This window comes from Nomascus leucogenys, chromosome 18 (assembly GCF_006542625.1).
Source record: "Nomascus leucogenys isolate Asia chromosome 18, Asia_NLE_v1, whole genome shotgun sequence".
In the NCBI taxonomy this organism is placed as follows: Eukaryota; Metazoa; Chordata; class Mammalia; order Primates; family Hylobatidae; genus Nomascus; species Nomascus leucogenys.
Genome location: NC_044398.1, coordinates 98,096,331 through 98,115,432, shown reverse-complemented (window position 1 = coordinate 98,115,432; position 19,102 = coordinate 98,096,331). Strand labels below are relative to the sequence as shown.

Genomic DNA, 19,102 nt, shown 5'->3' with positions numbered 1-19,102 from the left:
GGCACATCCCCCCTAAACAGCAAAGACGGAGGGTGGAGGGAGTCCACTGGGCGTGTGCGGTGTGCAGGGCAGCGTGCCGGGGCTTCATTCTCCCCCAGTTTCTACAGTGGTCTTCTGGGCCTTGAGGCAGGCCCGTAAGCATCCCCGTTTTTTATGCATGGGGAAAGTGAGACTCAGAATGGTGGCCCCCATCGAAGCCTCTGAGCTAGTCAGCACAGAGCTGGATTTGAACCTGGGGTCCTGTCTGGCTTCCGGCTCGAAGACTTTATCCTCCCATTCCGCTCAACAGTCTCCTTGACTTTGCTTTTTTTTTTTTTTTTCTTTTTCTTTTTATGAGACGGAATCTTTCTTTGTCCCCCAGGCTGGAGTGCAGTGGCGCGATCTCGGCTCACTGCAACCTCCACCTCCTGGGTTCACGCCATTCTCCTGCCTCAGCCTCCCGAGTAGCTGGGACTACAGGCGCCCGCCAACACGCCTGGCTAATTTTCTGTATTTTTAGTAGAGACGGGGTTTCACCATGTTAGCCAGGATGGTCTCGATCTCCTGACCTCGTGATCTGCCCGCCTCGGCCTCCCAAAGTTCTGGGAGTACAGGCGTGAGCCACCACGTGCGGCCTGACTTTGCTTTTTGAGATCAGCTCTCCACCACGAGTTCTGCCTTGGCTCTGTCATGGCACATCCAGGAACCCACTGTCCTCTGCAGGAACCCACTGTCCTCTGACTCCCCCGCATTTCTGTTCCTGAGCTGTTTCCTGGAGCCAGTACTTACGGTGGCATCGCCCCCAAAGGCAGCAAACCTTTCTGAGCAGCAGCTTCCTCTTCTGTAAAGTGGCTTTTTTTTTTTTTTTTTTTTGAGACATGCTCTCACTCTGTCACCCAAGCTGGAGTGCAGTGGTGCAATCACAGCTCACTGCAGCCTTGACCTCCTGGGCTCAAGCAATCCTCCCACCTCGGCCTCCCAAGTAGTTGGGACTATAGGTGTGCACCACCATGCCCAGCTAATTTTTGTATTTTTTTTTTTTTGTAGAGATGAGGTCTCACCCTGTTGCTCAGGCTGGTCTCAAACTCCTGGGCTGAAGTGATCCTCCCACCTTGGCCTTCCAAAGTGTTGGGATTACAGGCGTCAGCCTCTGCTCCCGGCCTGTAAAGTGGCTTTTAAAAACGGATTCTCAAAAATAATAACGGTTTAAAAATAATGCAAACACAGATCTTGCACTTGCTATGTAGCAGGTGCCCTTCTAAGCACCTTGATTCAGTTCCTCCTCCTAAACAGCCCTGTGAGACATGGGCAGGCAGGACCTGCTGTTTCAGCTTTTCAGCCCCACATATCCAGATCTTTGTGAAAATTAAAGTTCCTTTGCTGTTTGGAGATTTTTTTTTTTTTATTTGACAGAGTCTCATTTTGTCACCCAGGCTGGAGTGCAGTGGTGCAATCTTGGCTTACTCCAACCTCCACCTCCTGGGTTCAAGTGATTCTCGTGCCTCAGCCTCCCAAGTAGCTGGGATTACAGGCACCTGCCACCACGCCTGGCTAATTTTGGTATTTTTAGTAGAGATGGGGTTTCACCATATTGGCCAGGCTGGTCTATTTTCTAAGGACACATATGTTGGGGTGGGAGTGGGAATCAATCCATTAGTGTCCTGGCTGAAAGCATAATTCATCCCAGATGGCTCAAATGAGGGGATGTCATGAAGGGATGGTTTGGAGAGGTGTGTGCAGGTTTAAGGGAACAAATCTGGGAGGGGGAGGCTCCCAGGCACCAGCCACTGCAGTCAAACAGCTATTTTCCTAATGAACGAATACTAATGAAATGGAGGCACAGAGAGGTTCAGGACTTGACCAAGCTCACCCAGCAAGTGGCAGAACTGGGATTTGAACCTTGGCCATCTGACTGTGGAGGGCATGCTGTCAGCACCTCTGCTCTATTTAGTAGTTAGCATCTTTTCAACAATTAACTCATTTATGCCTGAGGTTGCAATTTTTTGAATTTTTGCAGTCAGACCTTGGCGACGACCTTGAGCAGTAGGATAGAAATAACTCCCACACGCTTAGCGTTGCAATAATGGAATGCTAGGCTTAAATGGCCACTTGTGATTACCAGCTTTAATTGAGGGCATGCGGTGTGCCCGTCCTTGCAGAGAGCTTTGTATATACCATCTCACTTGATCCTAACAGCAGTTGCTTTAGATGGGGACTGTTACTACCTTTGCCCAGTGGGTCTGTGCCGCTGACCTAAGGCTCTCAGGGGTGGAGGCGAGACTTGAATTTGGACGCTCAGCCCTGAAGTCCACATTCTGATCCTCTTCATCACATGGGCTCCCTACTGTGGCCGGAGCCCCCCTCTGCTCCCAGCCTTGCTTCTCGGAGCCTCCCTGTTCATCCCCTGTGGGGAGGGTGTCGGTGGCCTTGGGAGGCAGCAGAGCCAGGTGGAGCTGGGGCCATTTCTGCCACAGCTCCTGGACCTGCCTGCTAGACCTGGAGGGACTCAACATGCGGCACCTGTGGCGGCCAGGGGTGAAGGCCCTGCTGCGGATGATTGAGGTGGTTGAGGACAATTACCCAGAGACGCTAGGTCGGCTGCTCATCGTGCGAGCGCCCCGAGTCTTCCCCGTGCTCTGGACGCTGGTAAGAGCTGGAGCCTGAGCCAGGCCTCTCCCCGCGGGTGGGGGGGGGGATGGGAGGGATTCCGTCTGCAAGGAGCTCTGCTCTCTTTTCCTGTTTCATTTCATTTAATAACTTTTTGGAGATGAAACTCACATAGCATAAAGCTCACACTTTTAAAGCATAGACTCCAGTGGTCTTTTGTGTATTCACTGAGTTAAGCAATTGTCACCACTAGCCAATCCCAGAACATTTCTGTTGCCCCAAAAAGAACCCCCATGCCCATTATCGTGGGTCTCAAATTCCTGGGCTCAAGCAGTCCTCTTGCCTTGGCTTCTCAAAGTGTTCGTGTTATAGGTGTGAGCCACTGAGCCTGACCTGAGATACACTCTATATTGTAACCCGGTGGATACATGCGTGCATGCACCAGTGTGCACACATACACCCACCCACACACACTCCTCTGAAACAAGGGTGCGTCCAGCCACTGCACAGTGTGGGCAAAAGCCTGGAGGCTGGACCCAGCTTGATGCTTTGGAGGAATTGAAGAAACAGTCCAGGGTGGCTGAGCAAAAAAGAGCAAAAGGGACGATGGCATCTGAGGAGGCTGGAAGATGTACAGGGGCCCGTGGTGAAGATGGGACCTTGTCCTGGGGCAGTAGGGACCCATACAGGGTTCAGTAGCAGGAGAGGGTGGGGGACAGACTTAGGGGCCAGGAAGTCCTCTAGCTTTTGTGGGTGCTTCAAGGCTTTGTTCAGGTGAGGCTAGGGGGCAGGAGCTGCTTCTGAAGCTTTTTATCCCGAATTGTCCTAATCTCAGGGAAGATTAAGTCCACCTGCTGCTTGGGGTGGTTTTGGGAGCGCGAGCGCATCGGCCGGGGTCCTGGCTGGAAGTGGACCTCACCCAGATGGTTCAAATGAGGGGTGTCCTGAAGGGGCTCCTTGCACATGTGTGGGCAGGGGAAGGAGAGACTCCAAGCACCAGTGACTGCAGTAAGCCTGCCCACCCCCAAGAGGAGGGAATGTCCTTGCAGAATCCTGGGGAAAGCTGGGACAGGGGTGGGGGCAGGGAGCTACTGGGGGGTCAGCCTCAGCCTCCTGGGGCCCAGCATAGCACAGAGCGCAGTGGGGCTGGGGACAGGAGAGGGCCCAGCACAGCACAGAGCGCAGTGAGGCTGGGGACAGGAGAGGGCCCAGCACAGCACAGAGCGCAGTGGGGCTGGGGACAGGAGAGGGCCCTGCACAGCACAGAGCGCAGTGGGGCTGGGGACAGGAGAGGGCCCTGCATGGGGGGATTGCAGGTTCCTCATCCATCTCTTGCTTGTGGCATTCCCTGTAGAATTGGCCTGTTTCCTGACATGCCGAGGGCTCCTTCCTTCCTTCTCTCTCTCCCACTTCCTTCTTTCTTTATCAACATGTGGCTGAGAGCTCAGTGTTAAAATGGATTCCATCTGGAATAAACAAACTGTGGAATACTGTTCCATCCATGTAATGGAATAGCATTCGTCCATAAGAAGGAAGGAAGCACTGATCTATGCTCCAACACGGAGGGACCTTGAAAACCCGATGCTCAGTGAAAGGGGCCAGACACGGAAGGCCATGTACTGTGTGATCTCCTTCATATGAAATGTGCAGAATAGGGCTGGGCACGGTGGCTTACGCCTGTAATCCCAGTACTTTGGGAGGCCGAGGTGGGCGGATCACCTGAAGTCAGGAGTTCGGGACCAGCCTGGGCAACCTGGTGAAAATACAAAAGTACAAAATTAAAATACAAAAATCAACCGGGCATGGTGGTGGGAACCTGCAATCCCAGCTACTCGGGAGGCTGAGGCAGGAGCATCGCTTGAACCTGGGAGGCGGAGCTTGCAGTGAGCCAAGATCGCACCATTGCACTCAAGCCTGGGCCACAGAGCAAGACTCTGTCTCCAAAACAAAAACAAAAACAAAAAAGAAACGCGCAGAATAGGCAAATCCACAGAGAGACAGTGTAGATGGGTGGTTGCCCTGGGTTGGGGGAGGGGAGATGGGAAGTGACGATGGCGTGGGAATGGGATTTCCTTCTGGGGTGATGAACGTATCTACGTAGAGGTGCTGGCTGCACAACGTAGTGAGTGCACTGAAAGCCACTGAACTGTGCCCTTTACAATGATTAATTCTATGTTGTATAAAGTATATCTCAATAAAAAAATACATCCATGGCCAGGTGCAGTGGCTCACGCCTGTAATCCCAGTCCTTTAGGAGGCCGAGGCAGATGGATCACGAGGTCAGGAGATCGAGACCATCCTGGCTGACATGGTGAAACCCCGTCTCTACTAAAAATACAAAAAAAAAAATTCGCCGGGCATGGTGGTATGTGGCTGTAGTCCCACCTACTCAGGAGGCTGAGGCAGGAGAATGGCGTGAACCCAGGAGGTGGAGCTTGTAGTGAGCCGAGATCGTGCCACTGCACTCCAGCCTGGGCGACTGAGTAAGACTCCGTCTCAAAAAAAAAAAAAAATATATATATATATGTATATATATATATATATACATATATATATATATCCATCTTGCCTTATGTCCTGGTTTCAGATCAGCCCCTTCATCAACGAGAACACCAGGCGGAAGTTCCTCATCTACAGTGGCAGCAACTACCAGGGACCCGGAGGCCTTGTGGACTATCTGGATAGAGAAGTGATCCCTGACTTCCTTGGGGGAGAGAGCGTGGTGAGGCTTCCATGTTCGCAGCCAGACCTGGGCTCGAGGAGGGGGCACGCCTGGCTGGGAGGCTGGGAGGCTGGGATTCCTGGAGTGGGGCTAGGAGGTGGAGTGGGGCTGGGTATGGCATGTGCACGCTGCCTGGGGAGGGTCTTGCTGGCTCTCAGCAGCCACAGGGCTTGCTTTAGAAGCTGCTTCAAAGAGAGGTGATGCTGTTCTGAGGTTGGGCCTTACTCTGGGTCCTTCAAACATAGTGAGATAGAAGTTTCTGGAAGCCTAAAGACTAGGCCAGTCAAAGCCTTACCCGTTCTGTATTCCCATCAAAGACATTGCCAAGCAGCAGTGAGTTATCTGCTCACTCACTGCAGGGGAGGTGACTCGAATGTCTCTGCAGCTCTGGACCCTGGAGCTGGGACTAGCCTTCAACCCACAGCCACATAGCCTGAGACGATCAGGACCCCCCTTCAAGGGATGCAGTGTCCAGGCCCCTTTTCTTGCCTCCCCTGGGGGTGAAATGACAGGCTGGGGTGATCCTAGGTCACAACTCTGTCATCTCATATGGCCCCCAGTGGCCCGGGCCCTCTTCGTTTCTAACAGAAATACCAAACAGTGAGCTTGCATCATTTCTGGATTTTAAAAAAGTCTTTTTCTAGGAATTTTTCCAGGCTTGCCTGTTCTCTCCATTTGTGATATGTGGCACCCGCGGCTTATTTTTAGCAAACGGTTCTGCAGATCTGAGAGTGGCTTATGGAAGGACACTGAACAGTGGCCTTGCCTGCTAATCTCAGTGTCTCTACAAGTGAAACGGGGTGGGGGGAATCATTGTTTGGTGGTGGCAGGGGGGTCTGCCAAGGCCTGGCCATGCAGGGTGCCTTTGGTTTGGGGAAATCTGTCGATGAGCACGGTGCAGTGACTGTTCCACCCCCGCTTCTGACGGGGAGAGGCAGCTGCTATGGGGTGCGGTGTGGAGAGGCCCCCAGCCTGGCTGTCAGTCAGCACCGGGGTAAAGGGACATGAGCATGGGGCTGTGACGAACGTGGGTTTGTGCCCTGGCTCACTCACTTTCTGCTGTGTGAGGGTGGGCGAGTGGCCTGACTTGCCTGAGCCTCCATTCCTTCCTCTGTGAAACGGGAAGAATAATAGTCTCTATGCACTGGTGGACCTGGGGATTAAATGGGGTCATGGAAGCCCACAGCCCACTTAGTAAGGGGTTGCCATTATGAACAGCTTTGGGGGTCACACAGCACCCTCCTGTGGGTCAGGCCAGCCAGGCCTCAACTGGCTCTGACCTGCAACCCTTTATCTCTGACCTGCAGTGTAATGTCCCCGAAGGAGGGCTGGTCCCCAAGTCCCTGTATATGACGGAAGAAGAGCAGGAGCGCACGGACCAGCTGTGGCAGTGGAGTGAGACTTATCATTCAGCCACCGTGCTCCGCGGAGCCCCCCACGAGGTGCCAGGGCCTGGCCGGGGAGGGCCCACTGGGCTGGAGTGTCTGTCATCTTAGGTCAGGTGACCCCAAAAGACAACTTGAGATGAGGATTCTTTTTTTTCTTTCTTTTTTTTTTTTTTTTTTTTTTTTTAGACGGAGTCTCGCTCTGTTGCCCAGGCTGGAGTGGCGCAATCTCGGCTCACTGCAACCTCCACTTCCTGGGTTCAAGCAGTTCTCATGCCTCAGCCTCCCGAGTAGCTGGGATTATAGGCATATGCCACTGCGTCCAGCTAATTTTTGTATTTTTAGTAGAGACGGGTGTTCCTCATGTTGGTCAGGCTGGTCTTGAAATCCTGACCTCAGGTGATCAGCCCGCCTAGGCCTCCTAAAGTGCTGGGATTATAGGTGCGAGCCACGGCGCCTGGCCTCTCTCTCTCTTTTTTTTTTTTTTTTGAGACCGAGTCTCCCTCTGTCACCAAGGCTGGAGTGCAGTGGCGCAATGTTGGCTCACTGCAACTTCTGCCTCCCAGGTTCAAGTGATTCTTCCGCCTCAGCCTCCCGAGTAGCTGGGATTACAGGAGCCAGCCAGCATGCCTGGCTATTTTTTTTTTTTTTTTTTGTATTTTTAGTAGAGATGGGGTTTCACCATGTTGGCCAGACCGGTCTCGAACTCCTGACCTCAAGTGATCCACCCACCTTGGCCTCCCGAAGTGTTGGGATTATAGGCATGAGCCACCAAGCCTGGCCGAGATAAGGATTCTTATGCCAGTGATCTGTTGCGGCGAGGTCTCAGGAGAAAACTGAGGAGAGGAGGGCACTCCCATAAAGAATGAGCATGTGGCCTGGGAAAGGAGACCCCAGGGGGCACCCACAGCCCCTCCTGCCACGGTCTTCCCAACCCCAGCTCTACTGTCTCGGCTGTGACTCTCAGACCTCGCCTGTCTCCACGCAGGTGGCTGTGGAGATCCTGGAAGGGGAGTCGGTCATCACCTGGGACTTCGACATCCTGCGAGGGGACGTGGTGTTCAGCCTGTACCACACCAAGCAGGTGCCCAGGCTGGGCGCCCGGGAGCCAGGGACCAGGGCCAGCGGGCAGCTGATCGACAAAGGATGGGTCCCGGGCAGGGATTACAGCCGTGTGGAGGCTCCCCTTGTCTGCCGGGAGGGGGAGAGCATCCAGGTTTGCATTTTCTGGACCACTCATTCACTCACCAGGCAGCACTGAGTGTCCACTGCGTGCCAGGCTTCTGGGGATACAGCGGAGGACAAACTGGGCTGCTGGTCCCCAGCCTCAGGGAGCCTGCCGGACAGGGCAGAGGAAAGATGCACACGGTCTCATGTAATGAAGTGCTCACCTGCCCAACGGCAGCCGGTGCAAAATCGAGAAAGCACGGGGTGCTCTGCTGAGAGGTGGCTGGTGTCCTGGGGAGGAGCACAGGGTCTGAATCTCAAGTTTCCCCATCTGAGAAACGGGACTTCTAACAGGATCTAACTGTATTTGTTTCTTGGGGCTGCAGTAATGAGTTACCACAAACTATATGGCCTAAAACAACAAAAATTTATTTTCTCACAGTTCGGAGGTCACGAGTCCCAAACCAAGGTGTTGGCGGGCCACGCTCCCTCTGAAGGCTGTAGGGAGGGGTTCATTCTATGCCTCTGTCCTAGCCTTAGGTAGCTCCTGGCAATCCTGGGTGTCATTGGTGGGTAGATGCATCACCCCAATCTCTGCCTCTGTCCTTAAAGGGGTTTCTTTTCTGTCTGTCTGTATTCTGAGTCTCAGGTCTCCCTCCCCTCTCTCCTGTAAGGACACTCGCCATCGCATTTAGGTCCCACCTTAAATCCTATTTTTTTTGAGACAGGGTCTCACTCTATCCATGATCAGGAAACTGTTGCGGGACTGGGAGTGTAGTGGTGTGATCACAGCTCACTACAGCCTCTACCTCCTAGGCTCAAGCCATCCTCCCATGTCAGCCTCCTGAGCAGCTGGAACTACAGGCATGCCCAGCTTATTTTTGTATTTTTTGTAGAGACAGGGTCTTGCTATGTTGTCCAGGATGGTCTTGAATGCCTGAGCTCAAGTGATCCTCCTGCTTCAGCCTCCCAAAGTGCTGGGATTAGAGGCGTGAGCCACCATGGCTGGCCTCACCCTAAATCCTTAACCACAAAGACCCTATTTCCAAATAAGGTCATGTTCTGAGGTTCTGGCTCGACGTGAATTTTGGGGGTACACTGTTCAACCCACTGCATTAACTCATGCAGGGGGAAGGATGAGCATATTGGAATTTGAAGTTCAGGTTGCCTGCATGCATTCAAGTGGCTTCAGTATGGACGAAGACCTTTGAGTTGTGGCTGGGTCTGGGAGGGGGTGAGAGGGAATGATGTTCCAGGTGGAAGGAACAGAAAGGACAAAATTGAAGCTGCAGGGAGAAGGCAGGTGGACATGAGGGTAGCTTGAGTGCTGGGGAGGGGTTGGAAGTTAGTTTGGATAGAAGGGGAGGTGCTAAGGTCCTGAGGTCGGTAGTCAGATTTCTGATGCACACTGCGGTTTCAGAACTGATGCAAAAGAAACTGTATGTCTTGGGCCGGGCGTGGTGGCTCACACCTGTAATCCCAGCACTCTGGGAGGCCGAGGCAGGTGAATCATCTGAAGTCAGGAGTTCGAGACCAGCCTGGCCAACATGGTGAAACCCCGTCTCTACTAAAAATACAAAAAAAAAAAAAAAAAAAGAATTAGCCAGGTGTGGTGGTATGTGCCTGTAATCCCAGCTACTCGGGAGGCTAAGGCAGGAGAATCGCTTGAACCCGGGAGGCGAAGGTTGCAGTGAGCTGAGATCGTGCCATTACACTCTAGCTTGGGTGACAGAGTGAAACTTTGTCTCAGAAAAAAAAAAAAAGAAAGAAACTGTAGTCTTGGAACAGAACTTGGACGTGTAACCGGAATATGAGCTGCCCCTGTTGACCCCCACATTCTCCAGGAGGCTGGCGGTGCAGGTGGAACGTCACTCTGACTCCCCAGATGACACATGCACACACGCAGCACCAGCTCCATGAGCACTGGCAGTCACTGCCGATCTCACTGAGGTTCCCGTTGGGGGAGGGTGGAGGGCCGTCCGGCATGTCCCTCACGGCCACCCCTGGGTCCCACTGAACTTCTCCACCCAGAGCAACCCAAAGTGGCTGTTTTTGTAAAAACACTTTCTCACTCTCCCTGACCCCTCCACAAATTCTCTCTAAGCACTGTGAGCTCCCGGCCCAAATCCCTCTCCTAATCCCCTTGGTTTGCAAATCCCGCTCAGCAGAGCAAAAGCCCCACAAAATCCAGGTGTTTAAGCACCTGTGTTGTCCTGAAGTTGCGCCCCCACCCCCAGGCGTCAGCTCCTCCGCAGATTAAGAGGGAGGCTCTGGTGCCAGGGATACGGGGGTAATAGCAAGGGTGGCTTCCAGAGGCGCTGACAGGAGGATTTGCTGGTGGACTGGAGAAAGGTACAGAGGGAGAAGAGCCCCAATTTCCAGGCCTGGTGATGAGAAGCCTGTGAAGGCTCAGCCCCCTTGGCCCGTCCTCTGGAGGGCCCAGGGCCTCAGGGCAGGGCTGCTGTGTTTCAGGGCTCCCATGTGACCCGGTGGCCTGGTGTCTACCTGCTCCAGTGGCAAATGCACAGCCCCCCTGGCAGCGTGGCCTGCAGCCTCCCGGGTGTGGACGATGTCCTGACGGCTCTGCACAGCCCCGGCCCCAAGTGCAAACTTCTCTACTACTGTGAGGTGCTCGCCTCTGAGGACTTCAGGTAGGAGGGCTCAGGAGCGAGGGCCTGGGCAGGAAGGGCCGTGGGGCTGATTGACAATGCAGATGCCTGGCCTCTTGTCTCCCACCTGGGTCAGCTTCTCCCGGGCTGGAGCCCCAGCATGGGCATGGTGGGAGTTCTCCGGTGATGCAGCCCCGCACTAGGGTATGAGGAGGGCCCAGCTCTGCGTCTCTAACTCCACTTCCAAAGCAGGCTTTTTACTTCAAATGAAACCTTGGGCAGAAGCTCAACTTTTTGGAGCAGTTGGAGGGGAGGAGAAGGGGAGTGTTAAACCCTTCCATGTGGGCCTCCCCTCACTCCTAGAATTCCATGGGAATATTTTAGAATATTCTAGAAGTGTGCCTTCTAGACAACCCTCCCCAAGTTGTTGCTTTCAGAGAGACAGGGAAGTGTAATGGTTAAGACCTCCAGCACTTCCTGGTTGCTGTGTGACCTCGGGCAAATCACTTTACCTCTGTGAGCCTCAGGTGCTTCATCCCTTAAATGGGAACCCCTGGATCCCCAGTCTTGTGGGTTTGTCATGAGGATGAGATGGCTGGGGGAAGCTGCCTGTCACCTGGGCATGGGGTGTGCACGCCACAGCAGAAATGAAGGAGAAGGTCTGGAGGCGGAGCAGGCAATTTTTTCGAGGTTTTGCATTTTGTAAAAGCACTTTTGATTTTGCACCCTGCTTCATGATGGATCTGCATTAGTTTTCATCTAAAAATAATGCTTTAAATTCTTTCCCGTGGGGGTAAAATTGAGGCTCAAGGAGGGTGCTGAGTCTCGACCCCAAATTCCAGGTGGAGCTCCAAGGGTCCCAGGAGCATGGGCAGCCCAGAGTGAACAACACTGGGCCAGAGGCTTTATCCAAGGACGGGTCCCACAGTTTGTCAGGGGGCTGGCAATTCACTCTTTGTGAAGCCGCGTGTTTCGGCCATCGGTCCTCAGTGTGAGGCGACAGGCTGAGGCCCAGGGGGACACAGAGGGATAGACACAGGCATTGGAGGGTTGTCTCTGGGAGGGCTGATTCTGAGGCCGGGCATGTGGAGGCTAGAGGGGTGGGCTGGGCCAGACGCTGCACACCAACCTGTCAAGGGTGGTCACCATGAGAGGACCTTACTGCCCTGTCCTCTTGTAGCCTCATGAGAGAATCCGTTCAAAGGCTGTTTCGTGGTCGCCCTCAGGTGGTGGCTTGGGTCATGGGGGGACCACACAGATAGGGTCTGTCATCATGAAGCAGAGACCAAATGCTCACACCCAAGTATAACTATGGGCAGCGATGGACGCCATGGCCAAGGCCACTGTGTTAGTCCGTTTCTACACTGCGAGAAAGAACTACCTGAGGCCGGGTGTGGTAGCTCACGCCTGTAATCCCAGCACTTTGGGAAGCTGAGGCGGGTGGATCGCCTGAGGTCAAGAGTTTGAGACCAGCCTAGCCAACATGGCGAAACCCCGTCTTTACTAAAAATACAAAAATTAGCCAGGTATGGTGGCACATGCCTATAATCCCAGCTACTCAGGAGGCTCAGGCAGGAGAATGCCTTGAACCTGGGAGGCTGAGGCGGGAGAATGGCTTGAACCCAGGAGGTGGAGGTTGCAGTGAGCTGAGATCGTGCCACTGCCCTTCAGCCTTGGCGACAGAGAGAGACTGTCTCGAAAAGAAAAAGGAAAAAAAAAAAGCTACCTGAGACTGGGTAATTTATAAAGAAAGGAAGTTCAATCGACTCACAGTTCTGCGTGACTGGGGAAGCCTCAGGAAGCTTACTATCATGGCGGAAGGCAAAGGGTCAGGAGAGAGAGAGAGAGCAAAGGAAGCCACACACTTTTACACCATCAGACCTCATGAGAACTCATTCACTATCGCGAGAATAGCATGGGGGAAACTGCCCCCATAATCCAATCACCTTCCACCAGGTCCCTCCCTCAACACGTGGGGATTACAATTTGAGATGAGATTTGGGTGGGCTATAGAGCCAAACCATATCAGCCACCCAGCCAGGAGGTGCCCAGGGATGTAACCTCGAGCCTTGCCAGAGCACAGGATGAGCCTGGCCTAGGGTTGGGAGAGGGGGTGGGGGAAGGGATATGACATTGGAGTGAGATCTAAGTAGTGTGGTGGTCACACAAGTCACCAGGGGGTCTTTTTATTTATTTCTTTTTGGAGACAGAGTCTCTGTTACCCAGGCTGGAGTGCAGTGGTGCAATCCTAGCTTACTATGGCCTTGAACTTCTGGGCTCAAGTAATCCTCCAACCTCAGCTTCCCAAGTAGGTGGGACTATAGGGATGTGCTACCTTGCCTGGCTTTTTTTTTTTTTTTTTTTTTTTTTTTTTTTTTTGAGACAGGGTTTCACTCTGTTACCCAGGCTGGAGTGCAGTGGCATGATCTCTACTCACTGCAACCTCCGCCTCCTGGATTCAAGCAATTCTCATGTGTCAGCCTCCTGAGTAGCTGGAATTACAGGTGTGTACCATCACGCCCGGCTAATTTTTATATTTTTAGTGGAGATGGGTTTCGCCATGTTAGCCAGGCTGGTCTCAAACTCCTGGCCTCAAGCAGTCCGCCCACTTCGGCCTCCCAAAGTGCTGGGATTACAGGCATGGGCCACCGTGCCCGGCCACTTTTTAAATTTTTTGTAGAGATAGGGTCTCACTGTTTTGCCCAGGCTGGTCTCAAACTCCTGGCCTCAAGCGATCCCCCTGTCTCAGCCTCTCAAAGTGCTGGGATGACAGGCAAGAGCCGTGGCACCTGGTGAGGTTCTGCAGCTCTAACAAGCTCCGGGCACTGCTGGTGCTGCCAGTTACCAGACCATGCTTTGAGTAGCAAGGCCCTAAAGCTGCACTGTCCCATCCGGTTGCTGCTAGTTACCTGCAGCAATTTAACTTAGAAAGCAGAATGAAACAAAAGCAACAATTCAGTGCCTCAGTCGCATGGGCCACATTTCAAGTGATGAGCAGCCCGTGTGGTCAGTGGTTGGTGTATTGGACTGTGCACATTCATCGCAGAAAGTTCTTGGAGGCTGGGCATGGTGCCTCAAGCCTGTAATCCAAGTGCTTTCGGAGGCCGAGGCACGAGGATCTCTTGATCCCAGGATTTTGAGACTAGCCCGAGCAGCATAGTGAGAGCCTCGTCTCTATACAAGAAAAGAAAGTTCTCGAGGATGGCGCTGCCCTGAGGTTTGGAGTAGGAGTTAACCAGACAGCTTGGGGAGGAGAGAATGGGCTTCTGCTTCAGGCTCAGCGCGCACGAAGGCCACTGCAAGAGCTAGGAGGAGGACCATGGAGTTTGAGTGCAAAGAGTCAGGAGGGAGTGAGTCTGGAGACAGGGCCAGGGACTCGCCGGGCTGTGGCGGCCTTAGGGCCATGCAAGGGCCTCAGGCCAGAGGAGTCCCTGATGGGTCTGTGGCAGGCTGGGCTCTGTCTGGGGAGATGGGCGTGTGGGGAATTGGGTAGCGCTTTTCTCTTCATGGCGTCACTTGCTTTTTTCTCTGCATTGGGACCCTGGGGCCTGATTTGCAGCATCAACAGCTTTTTCACTGCTGTGTCAGCCCAAGGGCCTTGCCACTGCGAGAGGGTAACATGTGCCACGCCCTTCCTCCCCAGGGGCTCCATGTCCAGCCTGGAATCCTGCACCAGCGGCTTCTCCCAGCTTAGTGCCGCCACCTCGTCCTCCTCCTCCGGCCAGTCTCATAGCAGCTCCTTGGTCTCCAGATAGCCGGGCCCAGTGTTTCAGGGCCGCCCGCTCGCCTCCAGTGTCCAGAAATGTCCAGAATGAGAAGCCAGGTAACTGCAGGGCTTGGGACCATGTGGGCTGGAGCCCCAGGCCTAGATGCTGCCCAAGTTGGGGTGTCTGGAGCGGATGGCAAGGATCCAGGCCTGGCCTGTGTGTGGTGTAAGGGCTCTTGAAGTTGCAAGGACAGAACCATCTCCTTCCGGCTTCGTGTAAGGAAGACCAAGCCAAGGCCAAGATGTCTACCATACCACACCTTTGGGACATCCAGGCTTAGCGACGTCAGCCAGGCCCATCTCCCCTCTGTCCACTTCTTGCTCTGCTTTCGCCATGCAGGGGACCATCACTATTAGGTGCCCTTCTCCTCCCCGCAGCTCGCGTGCATGAGGGAGCCTCTTCCTCCCAAAGGCTCCAACCCTCTTCCCAGAGCTGAGTCTTAGCCTGGAAGGGGGGCGGTTCCCAGGTCAATTCCTGAACCAATCACAGTTGCCAGATACACTGGAGAATGCCGGTTGGCCAGCAGGGTCATGCCCAATCTGGACCAATCACTGTGATCCAGGGTTGCAGTGAGGTGCAGTGATTGGCCAGCCTGGATCACATGCACATCTCTGGAACCAACCACCTGCTCAGAAAAGCGCTAGTGGGTGCCTCGAGGAATACTGCCCTAAGAAGAAGGGGGAGGGATGCTGGGGAGGCAGAAATGAAGTGTGTTTACCTTGGCATCTGATTGCATAACGTTCTGTTATGCAGTATCAAGATGTGCTTGGTGAGTAGTTAAGTGAGTTACAGGCGCTGCTCTTTGTGGGGAACAGCATATCCTGAACTGAAAATCCATGTCCCCTGCACTTGGCCAGCATGGCCTAACCCTGACCATCCGTGATTGGAGAGGATGGGAGAGCCCTGGGTTTCTGCTAAGTTCCAGGCAGCGATGGGGTGACTGAGGCTGTCTGTATACCCCAGTGGAGATGCCTTTCTTTCCTAGGGAACTGTTTAATTATGACTGTTTTTCGTTGTAAGCCACAGAGACCTATGCCCAGGTGCTTAAACACAAAAGCATGATCATTCTTGGGTGCATAGAACTGGCCAGTCCAGGAGGGCTTGCTTCAGGTAAGGCTAGATCCAGGGTCTCAACATGGAGTCTCGACTCCCCCCCGCGAGTGGAGGCTGCTGTCTCTGCCCTGGGGCAGATATGACTCTGGAACTAGGTTTAACATTGACACGACTTTCCCTAGTTACTACACAGGAGTGTCTTGGGTCTCCTTGGGGCCTGAGGACATTTCTCCTTTCCTTTCCTGGACTCCCCAGAAGGCAGCCAGTCAGGGGTCACCAACTTGAAGCCTGATCTGGCCTGCTTTTAGTGTTGGTTTTTTGCCTTTAGGATGGTTTAAAAATTGAGGCATTTCACAATGAAATCAGGATTTCTGGCTTCCCTTAGACATTTGGGAGCACCAGCAGAATGGGGTCACTATTGTTGCATGAAGACAACACCTCTGTGCCCCTGGATGGGGCCATGCCAGTCCCTACCCCATCGACTTGTGCCCAGCCCACATTACCCATCGTCATGACCTGCGTGGCAGGAGCCTCGCTGACATGGCTCTGTCAGCAGTGGCTGGTACCCTTGTCTCCTGGCCTTGCTTAGAGTTGGGGCTCGTCTCTGCTGGAGTAACTGAGCCAAGGGGTGGTTTTGTGGCCACAAGAATCATCTTTATGCAGGCACAGCAATGCAGGGCCGGGAAACATATCTATGCCAGCCTCAACCCCAAACCCAGGACAGAGAGAAAGGGTCATCTTTTCAGACACATCCTTCTTCCTGCTGGGAGAGAGCCTTGCCCACCTTCCTGTTGGCTCTCTGTCCGCTTCTCAGGTATCTGAACAAGAGAGATCGCACGCTGCGTCAAGGTGTGTGTGCACATGTGTACATAAGACACCGACTGATTCAAAGGAGACGTTCTCAAAACTAATTGCTCCCATATCACCAGGCATTTATTGCTGAGAGCAACTTGCAATATTTTCAACTATCTTTAAGCGAATTTCTAGCTTTTCTCTTAAAAACTAGGCGTTATCCTACAAGTATGCTGGGATAAGCTGCCCTGGCAGTCTTCATACATTTATTGTCTAGCCCCAGAGAAGGACACAGAAGCCTTTTACTGGAGGAAGCTGGAGCTGCCTGTTCCAGAGGCGGGTGGGGGGAGGGGGGTCTGCTATCAGCTGTCCACCCTTAACAGTGGGGGAGAGGAACCGCAGGCCCTTTCAGGTCTGCTCTTGAGAGTGCTCTCTCCCTAGGGAAAAACCAGCCCGAACTGGCTTAAGCAACAAAGCAAATTCCCTGGGTCCTGTATTGGGGATGGCTGAAGGTGGGTGCTGCTTCAGGTATGGCTGGATCCAGGAGCTTAATGTCCTCAGGCCTGTCAACTGCACCCAGGCCTCTTGACTCTGCATCTCTTTGCATGCTGACCTCATTCTTTCTTCCACCTGGCGGGAAAGATGGCTGCCAGCAGCCCCAAGCCTATAACTTCAGGATTCACACTCTAAGAGACGCTTTTCCATCTCAAATCTCATGGAAGGCTCTGATTGGCCCAGCTCGAGTCACATGCTCATTCCTGTGGGCCACACTGGCAAGGAACTAGGGTCCTGTGATTGACATTCCCTGCAGAAGCAGCAGCAGGACTGCGGAGGGCCAAGAGACAAGAGAAGCTGGACCACAGAACTAGCAGGTATCCATGGTGGCGTCTGCTACGGCCGGCTCTCTTCCCATGTGGAAGTCTCAGGGACTCATGTGGAAGCATCATCAAGGTCATTATTCTTGCCTTTGGGAGGCCTGGAATTAAAAATAACGCAAGGAAGAGATTGCCAAGCTTTTGGCTTTTGAATTTCCCCAAAGCCAAAGGCTGGAAGTGCCTTGGCTTGGGCTTCTTGCATCATTAGCTCATTAATCCATTGTGACCAGGACAGAAGCAACCCACAAGCAGCATGACTGTTGGTGTTTGGGCACCTGGGCCTTGAATTTAGACCAGGACTCAAACCCCAGCCTTCCTTTCACTAGCTGTGTAACCTTGACCAGGTAACTTAACCTCTCTGTGCCTCAGTTTCCTCATCTGTAAAGTGAGGATAGCAGTGCCTACCTCAATGGGTTGTAGTGGGACAAAATGAGGGAGTAGGTGTAAAGCTTTCAGCACAGCTCCCAGAACACAGAAGGCGCTCCATTAATGTCAGTGGTCATTCTGATTACTTAATGCTTCTCATCCAAAGACTCATTTTCTTCCTGAGGTCGCCTATCACTGTTTTTCATGATTGCACCCAGAGAAAAGTAGGTGTCAAGAATTATTGCCCTCTGAGTTGGGTGTGCAGTCTTTCTCTTTTAGAAACTGCTTGTGTGGGCTGGGCGTGGTGGCTTATGCCTATAATCCCAGCACTTTGGGAGGCTGAGGCCGGCAGATCGCTTGAGTGCAGGAGTTCAAGACCAGCCTGGGCAACATAGTGAGACCCTGTCTCTACAAAAAATTAAAAAATGAGCCAGGCGTTGTGGTGCACGCCTATACTCTAGCTGCTCGGGAGGCTGAGGCAGAAGCATTGCTTGGAGGTCAAGGCTGGAGTGAGCCATGATCTCACCCCTGTATTTCATCCTGGGTGAAAAAGCAAGACCCTGTCTCAAAAAAAGAAAGAATCTGCTTGTATTTTCTGGGCAAATCCACCCATCTGAAGGAGTGTATTCTGAGTGGTATTTCCCTTGGCAGTTAGAACATGTTTTTTCACCGAGGTTGAAATATGGAGAGTTTGAGATTGTTTTTTTCTACCCTGCACTCTCTGGAATTCCCCCTCCGCGCTGTAAAATTAATTGTCCAATGAGAATAGTATAATTCTTTTCAACAAAGTCTCTGAGCCAGTGAAACGCGATGGGTTTTTTTGTTTGCCTGATCATTTGCTCCAACCAGCAGCATTAAATGTTTTCCATTTGGATAAACTTGCATCGTCAGCTTCCTAAAACCCTGGAGGTTTCCCCTGGGCTCGTTCAAGAATTTTCCAGCTGTTGTTTAAAAGACTTTAGAGCGAGCTTGTTCAGCCTGTGGCCTGCAGGCTGCATGCGGCCCCGGACTGCTTTGAATATGATCCAACACAAGTTCGTAAACTTTCTTAAAACACTGAGGTTTTTTTGTGTGTGTTTTCTTTGTTTTTTCAGCTCATCAGCTATCATTAGTGTATTTTATATGTGGCCCAAGACAATTCTTCTTGTTCCGGTGTGGCCCAGGGAAGCCAAAAGATTGGCCACCCTTGCTTTAGAGCATTTGAAACAGGGGTGATAACACCCCCAAGGGGCTGCATATCTGTTTAATGCAGGTATAATTGTGTATCATTTATATTGTATACATATGTAATGGATTGGATAGCATGTCCCCACATTCATGTCCACCTAGAACCTTAGAATATGACCTCATTTGGAAATAAGGTTTTTGCAGATGTAATTAGTTAAGGTTCTCAAGATTGGTTATTGGGCCGTGTGAGGGAGGATCACAGTTTTTATATATAAAGCAGAAATAGGTCAAGCGCAGTGGCTGACGCCTGTAATCCCAGCACTTTGGGAGGCCGAGGCGGGTGGATCACGAGGTCAGGAGATCGAGACCATCCTGGCTAACACGGTGAAACCCCGTCTCTACTAAAAATACAAACAATTAGCCGGGCGTGGTGGCAGGCGCCTGTAGTCCCAGCTACTCTGGAGGCTGAGGCAGGAGAATGGCATGAACCCGGGAGGCGGAGCTTGCAGTGAGCTGAGGTTGCGCCACTGCACTCCAATCCAGCCTGGGCGACAGTGAGACTCTGTCTCAAAAAAAAAAAAACAAAAAAAACAAGAAAAAAAAAACAGGAATG

General features: G+C 52.7%; 1 protein-coding gene across 1 annotated transcript in view; it reads left to right on the top strand.

The window, feature by feature from the left end:
• The window catches only part of SEC14L5 (SEC14 like lipid binding 5), a 57,833-nt gene extending 39,450 nt beyond the window's left edge, over positions 1-18,383 (top strand). The window contains exons 11-16 of the mRNA XM_030797957.1: positions 2,454-2,625; positions 5,174-5,308; positions 6,616-6,750; positions 7,682-7,909; positions 10,333-10,511; positions 14,113-18,383. Of these exons, the coding sequence (XP_030653817.1) occupies positions 2,454-2,625; positions 5,174-5,308; positions 6,616-6,750; positions 7,682-7,909; positions 10,333-10,511; positions 14,113-14,224 (961 nt within the window). The 3' untranslated portion in view covers positions 14,225-18,383. The remainder of the gene's footprint in view (positions 1-2,453; positions 2,626-5,173; positions 5,309-6,615; positions 6,751-7,681; positions 7,910-10,332; positions 10,512-14,112) is intronic.
• The last annotated feature ends 719 nt before the right edge of the window (positions 18,384-19,102 follow it).